General features: G+C 43.9%; 1 protein-coding gene across 6 annotated transcripts in view; it reads left to right on the top strand.

Moving 5' to 3' along the window:
* LOC132396978 (coxsackievirus and adenovirus receptor homolog) overlaps nucleotides 1-12,609 on the top strand; it is a 60,819-nt gene extending 48,210 nt beyond the window's left edge. For 4 of the 6 annotated variants that reach the window (XM_059975148.1, XM_059975149.1, XM_059975147.1 and 1 more), the window contains exons 4-5: nucleotides 9,694-10,020; nucleotides 12,301-12,606. In XM_059975148.1, the coding sequence (XP_059831131.1) occupies nucleotides 9,694-10,020; nucleotides 12,301-12,398 (425 nt within the window). In that variant the 3' untranslated portion in view covers nucleotides 12,399-12,606. Of the gene's footprint in view, nucleotides 1-9,693; nucleotides 10,021-12,300 lie in introns of all 6 variants that reach the window. The other 2 variants (XM_059975144.1, XM_059975145.1) reach the window with 2 other exon arrangements.
* The last annotated feature ends 466 nt before the right edge of the window (nucleotides 12,610-13,075 follow it).

The raw sequence follows: 13,075 nt of genomic DNA on the forward strand, positions 1-13,075 counted from the left end.
TGCATGGAATGGGCTGCCAGCAACGGTGGTGGAGACGGATACGATAGGGTCTTTTAAGAAACTTTTGGATAGGTACATGGAGCTTAGAAAAATAGAGGGCTATAGGTAAGCCTAGTAATTTCTAAGGTAGGGACATGTTTGGCACAACTTTGTGGGCCAAAGGGCCTGTATTGTGCTGTAGGTTTTCTATGTTTCTGTGTTTTTCTAGAATGTAGACAGTAGCCAACCTGAAATTCATACTCTCCACAGACATCCATGAAATGGGGGTGGGAGGTGGTGGGGAAATACTGAAGTCTCCTTCCCCCTCCCATGCACACCAGGCCACATTTTCTGAGTAATTAATGCAGAAAAGCAGGTATTGCAATTGTACTTAGCAAATCTGTAGGGCAGTGACTGCATACAGGATCAACGAGCAACAAACTGTGCAAATGCAAATAAAAATATCAATAAATAACGAGAGAAAATAAAACAAGATTAGACAGTTCTTAATGTGAGACCATCTGTTGTGGGAACACCAGAAATAGACTGAGTGTAGATATCCCCTTTTGTTCAAGAGCCTGATGGTTGAGGGGTGTAACTGTTCCTGAACCTGATGGTGTGAGTCCTGAGGGTCCTATAGCTTCTACGTGATGGCAGCAGCGAGAAGAGAGCACGGCCTGGGTGGTGAGGGTCTTTGATGATGGATGCTGCTTTTCTACGGCAACATTTCATGTAGATGTGCTCAGTAGTTGGGAGGACTTTGCCCATGATGTGCTGGGCCGAAACCATTACCTTCTGGAGGATTTTCTGCTCAAAAGCATTGGTATTTCCCTACCAGGGCTTATCGCAGCTACTGAGTACACGTCCACTACACACATATAGAAGTTTTATCAAGTTTTTTGATGATATTCCACAGTATCCTGAGGAAGTAGAGGCACAGCCATGCTTTCTTTGCAATTACATTGAAATGATGGATCCAGGACAGGGTTTCTGACACCCAGGAATTTAAAGTTACTGACCCTCTCCACCTCTGAACTTCTGATGATTACTGGCTCTTGGACCTCTGGTTTCCCTCTCCTGAAGTTTACAAGTAGTCCCTGCAGTTCCTTTGGCTGGTTGACATTGAGAGAGAGGTTGTTGCTCAGCCAAATTATGAAGCTCCCTTTTGTACGCTGACTCATCACCACCTTTGATACAGCCCACAACAGTGGTGTCATCAGCAAACTTGAATATGGCATTGGAGCTGTACTTGGCCACACAATCATAGATGTAAAACGAGTGGAGCAGGGGCTAAGTACACATTGGAGATTGTGGAGGAGATGCTTTTGCCAATCCAAACTGACTGGGTTCAGCAAGTGAGGAAATCCAGGATCCAGTTTCACACGGGGTATTGCAGACCAGGTCTTGTAGTTTATTGATTAGCTTAGAGGAGATGGTGTTGAGTACTGAGCTATAATTAACAAGGAGCATTCTGATGTATGCATCTTTGCAGTCCAAGTGTTCCAGGATTATAACCATAAGACCATAAGATATAGGAACAGAAGTAGGCCATTCAGCCCATCGCATCTGCTCAGGCATTCAATCGTGGGCTGGTCCAATTCTTCCAGTCATCCCCACTCCCCTGCTTTCACCCCATAGCCTTTGATGCCCTGGCTAATCAAGACCCTATCTATCTATGCCTTAAATACACCCAATGACTTGGCTTCCATAGCCACTTGTGGCAACAAATTCCACAGATTTACCACCCTCTGACTAAAGTAACTTCTCCGTATCTCCATTCTAAAAGGACATCCCTCAATCCTGAAGTCGTGCCCTCTTGTTCTAGAATCCCCTACCGTGGGAAATAACTTTGCCATATCTAATCTGTTCAGGCCTTTTAACATTCAGAATGTTTCTTTGAGATCCCCCCTCCTGCTCCTGAACTCCAGAGAATACAGCCCAAGAGCTGCCCGATGTTCCTCATACAGTAACCCTTTCATACCTGGAATCAGTTCCGTGAATCTTCTCTGAGCCCTCTTCAATGTCAGTATATCCTTTCTAAAATAAGGAGCCCAAAACTGCATCCAATATTCCAAGTGTGGTCTCACAAGAGCCTTATAGAACCTCAGCATCACATCCCTGCTCTTATATTCTATACCTCTAGAAATGAATGCCAACATTGCATTCACCTTCTTCACCACCAACTCAACCTGGAGGTTAACCTTTAGGGTATCCTGCATGAGGACTCCCAAGTCCCTTTGCATCTCTGCATTTTGAAATCTCTTCCCATCTAAATAATAGTCTGCCTGTTTATTTCTTCCACTAAAGTGCATGACCATATAATTTCCCACGCTGTATTTCATTTGCCACTTTTTTGCCCATTCCCCTAAATTATCTAAGTCTCTCTGCAGGCTCTCTGTTTCCTCAACACTACCTGCTCCTCCACCTATCTATGTATCATTGGCAAATTTAACCACGAATCCATTAATACCATAGTCCCAGTCATTGACATACATTGTAAAAAGCAGTGGTCAACACCGACCCCTGTGGAACTCCACTGGTAACTGGCAGCCAGCCAGAATAGGATCCCTTTATTCCCACTCTCTGTTTTCTGCCAACCAGCTAATGCTCCACCCACACTAGTAACATCCCTGTAACTCTTATCTTGCTAAGCAGCCTCATGTGCGTCACCTTGTTGAAGGCCTTCTCAAAATCCAAGAGCACCTCATCTACTGCATCTCCTTTGTCTACCCTGCTTGTAATTTCCTCAAAGAGTTGCAGTAGGTTTGTCAGGCAGGATCTTCCTTTCAGGAAACCATGCTGGCTTTGGCCTATCGTGTCATGTGCCTCCAGGTTCTCCGTAATCTCATCCCTAGCAATCGATTCCAACAACTTCCCAACCACTGATGTCAGGCTAACAGGTCTATAGTTTCCTTTCTGCTGCCTCCCACCCTTCGTAAATAGTGGAGTAACATTTACAATTTTCCAGTCATCTGGTACAATGCCAGAATCTGTCGATTCTTGAAAGATCATCGTTAATGTCTCCTCAATCTTTCCAGCTACTTCCTTCAGAACCTGAGGGTGCATTCCATCAGGTCCAGGAGATTTATCCACCCTCAGACCGTTAAGCTTCCTGAGCACCTTCTTAGTCATAACTGAGTGAAGAGACAATGAAGACAGCATGTGCTGTGGACCTGTTGCTTTGGTAGGCAAATTGGTGCAGATCCAAGTCTTCACTCAGACTGAAGCTGATATGTTTCAACACCAGCCTCTCAAAACACTCCATCACTGTGGATGTAAGGCCCATTGGATGATTGCCATTAAGGCAGGTTAAGATGGCAGCTGAGTACAATGCTCTCATGGTCAACATCTTCTGATAGACCATGAAATTATTTATTTCACTTTCATGTCTTTTACGCTTGTTTTTCATCTTGAATGCGGTTCTGGAACTGTTGAAGCCTGTGATTTGTAGTCTGACGATTGTTTGGGACATCCAGCACTCTGCCGTCTCCGAGAGGATTCCAGGACACAGAGGCAGCGAACGCAAGCCTCGTGGCGAGGAGGCTGTGAGCCAATGTTTGACTCCATTTTGCTGATTAAAGCTTCCCTGGTTCACTGATTAAAATGATGAGGGAGATTGGAATATCGAGACTTAATTTCGCTGAATAAAGCTTCCATTGTTCGCCGATTAAAGCGGCAAGGGAGATTGAAACATCGAGGCAAATGCAGGTGGTGAGCGCTGACTGCCTGCTTTTTGATCGCTAGTGGGATCGGAGAGAGGAAACTGTGTGGCCTGCCACTGTGCCCAAAGTTTTCTGCATTTTGGATATGGATATGGACTTGGGCTATGGACTTTTTTTTAATCTTATAGTTATTTAAATCTTGTGTTTTTCACCCGATCTTTCTCATCTTATTTTCCTGCGGGAAAGGGGTATTTGGTGGTTGGCGTTTCTGTTTCATTTTCTTTTGTGCAAAGGAGGAGGGATTTGGGGGTTGACGATTTTCTTGGTTTCATGGCTATCTGGAGAAGAATTTCAGAGTTGTCTATGTTGATAATAAATGAACCTTTGAACCTTTAGCACAGACCATCAGTACTCCATCCAGACTGCATGCTTTCCTTGGATTCACTCTCCCAAAGGCAGTCCACACGTCACTTTCAGAACCTGAGACCAAAGGATCATCAGGAGACATGGGGGTGCGCAATGGTTACTCCCTGTTCTAGCGGTCAAAGCGAGCATAGGAGGCATTGAGCTCATCTGTTAGTGAAGCCCAGCTCTTCCCTATGTGGCCAGATTTAACTTTGGCGTTCAAACCCTACCACGCTTCTCGAGCATTCCTCTTTAATTCCAGTCTAGTCCGGAATCTCCACTTTGCCCATGAGGTGGCATTCCGGAGCTCATACCTGCACCTCTTGTAGGATTCTTGATTTCCATAGAGCTCCTCTCACTCTAAGGAGAAACGTTTATGAGTATGAGATTAAACAAAGCAGAAATGTAAGAACGGATAACTAGTTTGAGTCATAGAATCCTACAGCATGCAAGTAGGCCTTCAGCCCAATTCATCCATGCCAACTATGTTGGCCAGTGAGCTAGTCCCATCTGCCCACGTTTGGCTCCTAGCCTGCTGAAACTCCCATTTGTGTACTTATCCAGATGGCTTTTAAATGTCGTTAAAGTGCCACTACTTCTGGTGGCTCTTTCCGAATATGCACCACCCTCTGCGTGCTGAAGCAGCCCCTGATGTTCCTTCTAAATCTCCTGCTTCTGATCTTAAACCTACTCCCTTTGAACAAAGTGACCTTTGGTCATTTTCAAAATGTGCCCCAGGAATTAGCAATAGGGAGCAAAATGGAGGCAGCTGGGGAAATTTGCAATCACTAAGAAAGTGGTGTTGAGCAAACTGTCAGAGCTACATGCTGACTAGTCCAAGGATCCCAGTGAACTTCATCCTAGGGGGCTTGAAAGAAGTGGCTTAACATGATAGCTGATGTGTTAGTTCTGATTTTCTAGTATTCCCCAACTAATGGAAGACTCCATCAAGATTTGAAAAATCAGAATCAGGTTTATTATCACCGACATGTGTTGTGAAATATGTTAACTTAGCAGTAGCAGCAGTTCAATGCAATACATAATATAGAAAGATTAAGTAATTATACAGTAAATATATATATATATGTGTGTATGTGTATATATAGAATAGATTAAAAATAATGCAAATGTGGAAATAATACATATTTTTAAGAAGTGAAGAAATGTTCATGGGTTCAATGTCCATTTAGGAATTGGATGGCAGAGGGGAAGAAGCTGTCCCTGAATTGCTAAGTGTGTGCCTTCAGGCTTCTGTATCTCCTTCCTGATGGTAACAACCAGAAGCAAATAGCAAAAGTAACCATTACTCAAAGAGAAGGAAACCAAATTCTAATTAGTTTAACATCACGGAAAATATTAGAAACTCTTATTAAACTGTCATAGCACGGTACTTTGAAAAATTGAAGGTAACCACACGGAGTAAACATGGATCAGTGAAACGGGATTCACATTAGAACACTTGACTGTTCTCTGAATAAATAATACGCTGTGGATCAAGGGGGAACTGCCAGATGAGGGTGGATGTACTATTCTTAGATTTCCAGAAGGCATTTAGTTAGGGCCTGTCTCAAAGATTACTGCAGAAAATAAAAACTTGTGTAGGAGGAAGCATATTAGAATGGATAAAAGATGATCTTTATCTTTGCTTTTTCTAAATGCTTCCACAAATATTAAAAAGAAAATTTGTTGAAGACAAGTGTAGGACCTGAATGAAATTGTTATTTTCCTTGTAGTTAAACTTTGCTATGCCTGTTTGTAATTTAAAAGTATCAGAATCAGGTTTCACATCAGCAGCATATGTCATGAAATTTGTTTTTTGTCAGCAGTACAATGCAATATATGATAATAAAAACGGAATTACAGTAATTATATATGTATATAACGTGCACACACACACAGTTATTAAGTAGTGAGATAGTGTTTATGTATTTAGTGTTTATGTATTCAATGTCCATTGAGAAATCAGATGGCAGAAGGGAAGAAGCCATTCCTAAAACATTGAGACTGTGTCTTCTTCTATACCTCCTCCCTGATGTTAGTCATGAGAAGAAGGCATGACCTGGGTGATGGGGGTCCTTAATGATGGACACTGCCTTTTTGAGGCATTGCTCCTTGAAGATGTCCTGGATGCTGGGGAGGCTAGTGCCCATGATAGAGTTGACTGATTTTACAACTTTCTGTAGCTTATTTCAGTCCTGTGCACTAGCAGCAACCGCACACACACACACACCAGTGATGCAACCAGTTAGAATGCTCTCCATAGTATATCTGTAGATATTTGCGAGTGTCTTTGGTACCATACCAAATCTCCTCAATCTCTTAAAGAAGTATAGCTGCTGTCCTGCCATCTTGGTAACTGCATCGATATGTTGGACGTGGGAATTCCAGAAACTTGAAATTGTTCACTCTTTCCACTTCTACCTATACATATACATGTTCAGTGAATTTGCCATTACTTATGGTAAAGTTGTTTCTGTATTTTTTCTAGAAACTTTGTAATTTTCTGTAGCATGTGTCTTGCCTCTTGAACCTGGCAGTGTTATAGGTTAATAGTGTTGGCGCATAGCCAAGTGGTTAAGGCGTTTGTTTAGTGTTCTGAAGGTCGCTAGTTCGAGCCTTGGCTGAGGCTGCATGTGTGTCCTTGAGCAAGGCACTTAACCACACATTGCTCTGTGATGTCACCGGTGCCAAGCTGTATGGGTCCTAATGCCCTTGCCTTGGACAACATCGGTGGCGTGGAGAGGAGAGACTTGCAACTTGGGCAACTGCCTGTCATCCATAAAAAGAAAACCTTGCCCAGGCTTGTGCCCTGGAAACTTTCCAAGACGCAAATCCATGGTCTATTGAGACTAACGGAGGCCTACCTACCTATAGGTTCATTGTTAACACTGGAATTTTTGGTTATCTTTAGTCTGAGTATGAAATGACTGTGACTACATTTTCCTTTCCTTTTGTTCTCTCAGCTCCTGCGTCCAGCCCATATCCCTCCAAGTCCCACTCCTGCACCTAACTATCTACGTGCTTTTTAAATGATACTGGTGTACCTGCCTCAGCCATTCGTTCCATATACTGTCCACCCCGAGTGGAGAAGTTACCCCTCGGGTCCATTTTGAATCTTTTCCCCTCTCAAGCTAAATGTGTGTCCACTTACCCTGGAGAAAAGACTTTTACCACTGGCCTTATCTCTGCCTGTCATAATTTAAAACACTTCTATAAGTTTACCTCTCATTCTCCCACATTCCAAGGAATAAAGACCTAGCCTTCCAGCCTTTCCCTATATTGATTTCTTTTCAAAGTATTTTATGTACATTCTTCTCAAAGCATAATTCTGTCTCTTGTATCTTGAGCAAGAGGATAATATTACTGAAAGATTAGATGTTTCAATAAAGAGTAACAGGTCACGTTGAAGGCAGTATTGGACATAGCTAAAGTGCAGTGGTAAACCAGGTGAAACTCCTTGCAGGGTGCATATACAGTACTGTACAAAAGTCTTAGGCACATATATATACTGTAGCCAGGGTGCCCAAGACTTCTGCACAATACTGTATTTGTCAACATGGAGCGGAGGGTGAGTTACAAAATCTGGCAGGAGCAAAGGATGTTGGGAATGCTGCGGGAGGGCTGTGGGATGGAGGAATACCAGAGGGTGGCACTTGTGCAGACACGCCCAGCCTTGAGACACCGGCAAGGTCATCTGAATCCAAACAGTTGGTTTATTGATTGTTACAGAATGTCTGTCTGGTGCTTCCCCTCTTCCCAATCATGATTCCCCTCACAATTGGGAGTGAGGTGGTAATTACCACCATTACCACCCATTGGGGGTGGTAATGGGGCCAAGATCACACTGCCTATTAAATGTTCCTATTTGTGTGCACCTCAAATAGGCTCTGTCAACCAAGTCCAGCTCCTGGCCTTCACATGTGACCTAGCTACTAAGCCCCGCGGACCAGTTTCTGACAGGAGAAGGGGCAAAGGCGGGTTACTGGCACCTTAAAACCTGTTACTTCGAGTAGATAGGGCTCGTCAGCCATGGTTGGCAGCTGTTCTAGGAGAAGAAAAACTCTAATCTCAAACCTCCACTGCCCTGTGGCTAAATCCAGTCATGGGGAAGGATTCGGGAGAAAAACCCTGAGGGGAAAAATCCAGAGCTGGAGTCCCTAAGACGGTTCGACATTGAGTTCAATGCTGACTGGCAACTCCTGTGACGCTGCTGGTACCAAACTCTGCCATTCCTTTGGGTTCACCAAATGTGTGAGGAAGGTACGTTTGCTACATGGGCAACAACTTGCTCTCCCTATCATACTGCCCAGGTTTGCATATCTAGACAGCTAGGACGCAATATCCATGGTCAACTCTGGCTGACCAAGGCCTCAGAAGTAGGTGGGAGAATTGGGAGAAGCTGAAGGGTATATGAGAGACAGTCAGTTTGTTACAGAGGAGTAAGTCGGGAAATGGCATTGTTTTGAGAACTGGTATAGATCCTAGCTATATATATGTGCCTAAGACTTTTGCACAGTACTGCATGTTAACCAGTATGAAGTAAACAAGTTACATGATTTCATAACTAAGGACAGATTAATTAGAAGCCTTCAAAAGTCCATTAAGTCCATACTTAGAGACAATGACAAAACAGTGAGATTGGGGCAAATGGGAAGATTATTTGAAGGAGTCAATGTGTCTGCTGGCCTTCCTCAACCTCCCTACAATTAGTGGGGTAAAATATCATTGTTGATATGATGAACATGTGTAACAGCAATCTCTGTTGGAGGATGAGAGGTGTACAGCATGAACTTTGATCCCTCAAAGTTGCAATGGAAGTTGATAGGATTGTTGCGAAGGTGGAGGGTGTTTCTTCATTAGTTGGGGGATTGAGTTCAAGAGCTATGAGGTAATACTGCAGATCTATAAAGCCCTGATTAGACAGCATCTTGGAGTATTATGTTCAGTTATGGTTGCTTCATTTTAGGAGGGATGTGGAAGCTTTAGAGAGGGTGCAGAAATGATTTACTTTTATATTGCCTGGAGTACAGAGCAAGTCTTATGAGGATAGATTGAGTGATCTAGGACTTAAGAGGCATGGATAGAATGGACACCCAGCAAGTCACAAATGGCTAAATCGAGATGGCATAATTTCAAGGTGATCAGCGGGAGGAACTGTATGTCAGTTCTCTGTTAAAACTCTTGTTTTAACACTGAGTGTGTAGATTGCTCTGCCAGGAATAGTGGTACAGGCAGATACATCAGGGGCATATAAAAGACACTTAGGCACAAGAATGATTGGAAAATTGGAGAATTATGTGGGAGGATTATTTGTCGGCCGGTGGCAAAGTGGCATCTGCACCAGATTTTGAGGTGAGTGGTCCTTTGTTCAAATCTGGCCAGCTCCTTGCACACTGTCCATCCGTGTTGGGTTGAGCATCAAGCTAGCAACTCGGCCTGGTAAAGAGAAACAGATAAAAAATGCTAAAGAACCAGCAAGGTCCCACCCAATGTGCCACAAAGCGTGGAAAGGAGCAAGGTCAACAACAGAACTTGGGCACATGGATGAAAGGAAAATGGAGGGTTACCTTGGAGGGAAGGAACTAAGGGTAGGTTGAAAGGTGAGCACAACTTGTTGCTTTATAGTTAAATGTTCTTTTCATCCTAGGTGAAAGAGATGTCTGGGCAAACTCCACAGAGGTCACAGTAAAAGCAGGGGAAAATCTAACCCTCCATTTTTCCCACAATCTGAAATGTTTTACATCTAATCTACACCTAACCTGGAAGCAAGACAGAAACTTGGTTGCTTTCATGAGCGTTGGCCAGGAGCGACAAGTAAAACAGAACCTTGGTGTTTCGGCCAACTATATTAATGGAAATGCCACTCTGCTGCTACAAAACATCACACCTTCCCAAGCAGGCAACTACACATGTTGCTTTAAAGATTACGCCTCCACTGAAGAACGTTGTGCGGTCATAAATGTTGTCATCACAGGTAACTTGGAATAGTCTTTGCTTCAGAATCGGGTTTATGATCACTGGCGTTCACTCAGTGGCCACGCTATTAGGTGCCTCTTGTTGCTACCTTATTAAGTTTGTGGTCTTCTGCTCCTGTAGCCCATTCACTTCAAGGTTCAATGTGTTAGATGCTCTTCTGCACAACACTGTTGTAACATTTGGCTACTTGAGTTACTGTCACCTTCCTGTCAGCTTAAATCAGTCTGACCATTCTCCTCTGACCTCTCTCATTAACAAGGCGTGTTCACCCACAGAACTGCCGCTCACTGGCTGGTCTTTTATGTGTTTTTCACACCATTCTCTGTAAACTCTAGGGACTGCTGTGTGTGAAAATCCCAGTAGGTCAGCAGTTTCTGAGATACTCAAACCACCCCATCTGGCACCAACAGTCATTCCACGGTCAAAGTCACTTAGATCACATTTCTTCCCCATGTCTGTATGCTTTTGTGCTTAGAGTTGCTGCCCCATGATTGGCCAATTAGATATTTGCATTAACGAGCAGGTTTACCTAATAAAATGGCCACAGAATGAATGTCAGAAAATATGTTGTTTTGCAGCAGCAGTATAGTGTAAGACAAAAAAAACTGTGTTCCAATAAAAAAAACTATAAATAAATAGATAAGTAGATAAATAACTAGTGCAGAATGAGGGATAGTCAGGAAGTGCTATGGGTTCAGCAACCATTCAGAAATCTGCTGACAGGGAAGATGCCTCTCCTCAAAAGGGATGAGGAGCAATTTCTTTAGCCGGAAGCTGGTAAATCTGGAATTAATTGCCATGGACAGCCGTGGAGGTCAAGTCATTGGGTATATTTAAAGAGGAGGTTGGTAGTTTCTTGATTAATCGGAGTGTCAAAGATTAGGAGGAGAAGGCAGAAGGTTTAGAGGGATAAAAAATCAGCCATGATCAAATGGCAGAGCAGACCATATTGGCTGAAAGGCCTAATTCTGTTTCCATGTGTAATGGAAGAAGCTGTTTCTAAAATGTTGCGTGTGAGTCTTCAGGCTCTTGTAACTCTTCCCCCCCCCCCCCCCCCCCCCGATGGTAGTACTGGCAATAGTAATCATTCTCCATAAGACATAGGAGTAGAATTAGGCCATCTGGTCCATCAAGTCTGCTCTGCCGTTCAATCATGGCTGATCTTTTTTTTTTCCCTCTCCTCCTCAACCCCATTTCCTAGCCTTCTCCCCATAACCTTTGATGCCATGTCCAACCAAGAACCCATCAATCTCTGTCTTAAACAAACCCAACTTGGCCTCCACAGCTGCAAGTGTTAACAAATTCCACAAATTTACCACCCTTTGGCTAAAGAAATTTCTCCGCATCTTTGTTTTGAAAGGGTACCCCTCTATCCTGAGGCTGTGCCCTCTTGTCCGAAACTCTCCCACCTCAGGAAACATCCTTTCCACATCTACTCTGTCAAGGCCTTTCAACATTTGAAAGGTTTCAATGAGATCCCACTCCCCCACCACCATCCTTCTGAATTCCAAAAATAACAGACCCAGAGCCATCAAACCCTTTCATTCCTGGAATCATCCTTAGATGCTGCCTGACTCACTGAGTTCCTCCAGTGCTTTATGTGCATTGCTCAAAACATCCATATCTGCAGTCTTTCTTGTGTCTATGAGATGCAGCCTGTCTTGCCTTATCAATAGATTCCTTATGGACAATACAAATCTTCACAGACGCCCGTGTAAGTAGATCAGTCGATGCCCTTTCTTGATCGCCACATCAGCATAATATCATTGGCCATGAAGTTACAAGATGAGGAGAAACTTTTTCCCCAGAGAGTCATGTATCTGTGGAATTTCCTACCCAGGGAATCAGTAGAGGCTACCCCATTAAATATATTTAGGATGCAGTTAGATGGATCTTTGCCTAAATTAAGTTATGTCGAAGAGGAGGAGCCCATGACCAGATCAGACATGATCCTATGGAATAATAGAGCAGGCTCAACAGGCCAGGTGGCCAACTTGTGCTCCTATTTTTTTCTGCTCTTACAAAAATTGGTTGGACAGGTACACCAGCACTGGGGAGATGGCTACATGTTTGGGGAGTGGGGGGGGAGGGAATGGATAGCAGAGTGGGAGGGGTCAAAAGATTCCTGGTGTCTAATGGGGGGGGCACTGGGCTGCTCTCCAGGAGATAAAGCCATGCTTCTGCATCGTTTCTCTGCTAGTGGGTGGAGTGGAAATGGGAAGGGAACTCAGATCTTGAAGTGCCCGAATTTTCATCCAGTTTGTCTTCTCTCCAACAGAGAACTGGAGCGGCGCAGAATCAACTCTGATTCACAATCACTCCATGTTAACCTTACTGCTGGTGGTTCTGTTCAGCTGTGTGATGACTCTGTGTTAAAATGAAGATCTAGAGGAAGTCCGTGTAATTTTTCTCGAGCCTGTGAAGATGGAGTCTTGTACCTCATATTACTGATTACAGTGGAAATAAATCAACACAAAATAAAGTTGGTGAAACCAAGTGTAGCCCCCCCCCCCACCCTGGTAAGCCTCAGGCTCGCTCAGCTCACTTCCGTCTGGGGGGAGCAGTGATCAGTAGCTGCTGTTTGATTTTCTTCAGCCTCCTGCAATCGAGACATCAGCTTCTTCTCTGACTCCTCCAACTCTCGCCACAGTCTCAGCAGTTCTGACTCACGCTTCATGTTTATCTCCATCTGGAACACAGTTACTCCACCAGCTTCTTGCACCCTGACCTGAAAAGCAGCCGTTAAAGATTGGTCAGCCTCCCGTTTAGTGTTCACTGAACTTATCTCCAGCTTTTTCTTCCTAATGACTTCTTCCAGGTCATCTTTCAGGTATCCCACTTCATTAATTGTTTGTCACCCGGGCTCCGGCACTCGCCTCGCATTATAGTTCCCCAAGGTGAACGCAAACCGTAGACGATCGTCCACATACATCAAAACTCCAAACACCTCCACATCCCCCATGGTCTTCCACATGCCCTGCTGGAAGGTTGCAAGGACTCTGGATATGCCCTGTGGCATCTTTTTGGACCGGAAGAATCCTAGAGGACCTATA

The sequence above is a fragment of the Hypanus sabinus genome, chromosome 7 (assembly GCF_030144855.1).
Source record: "Hypanus sabinus isolate sHypSab1 chromosome 7, sHypSab1.hap1, whole genome shotgun sequence".
Classification (NCBI taxonomy): Eukaryota; Metazoa; Chordata; class Chondrichthyes; order Myliobatiformes; family Dasyatidae; genus Hypanus; species Hypanus sabinus.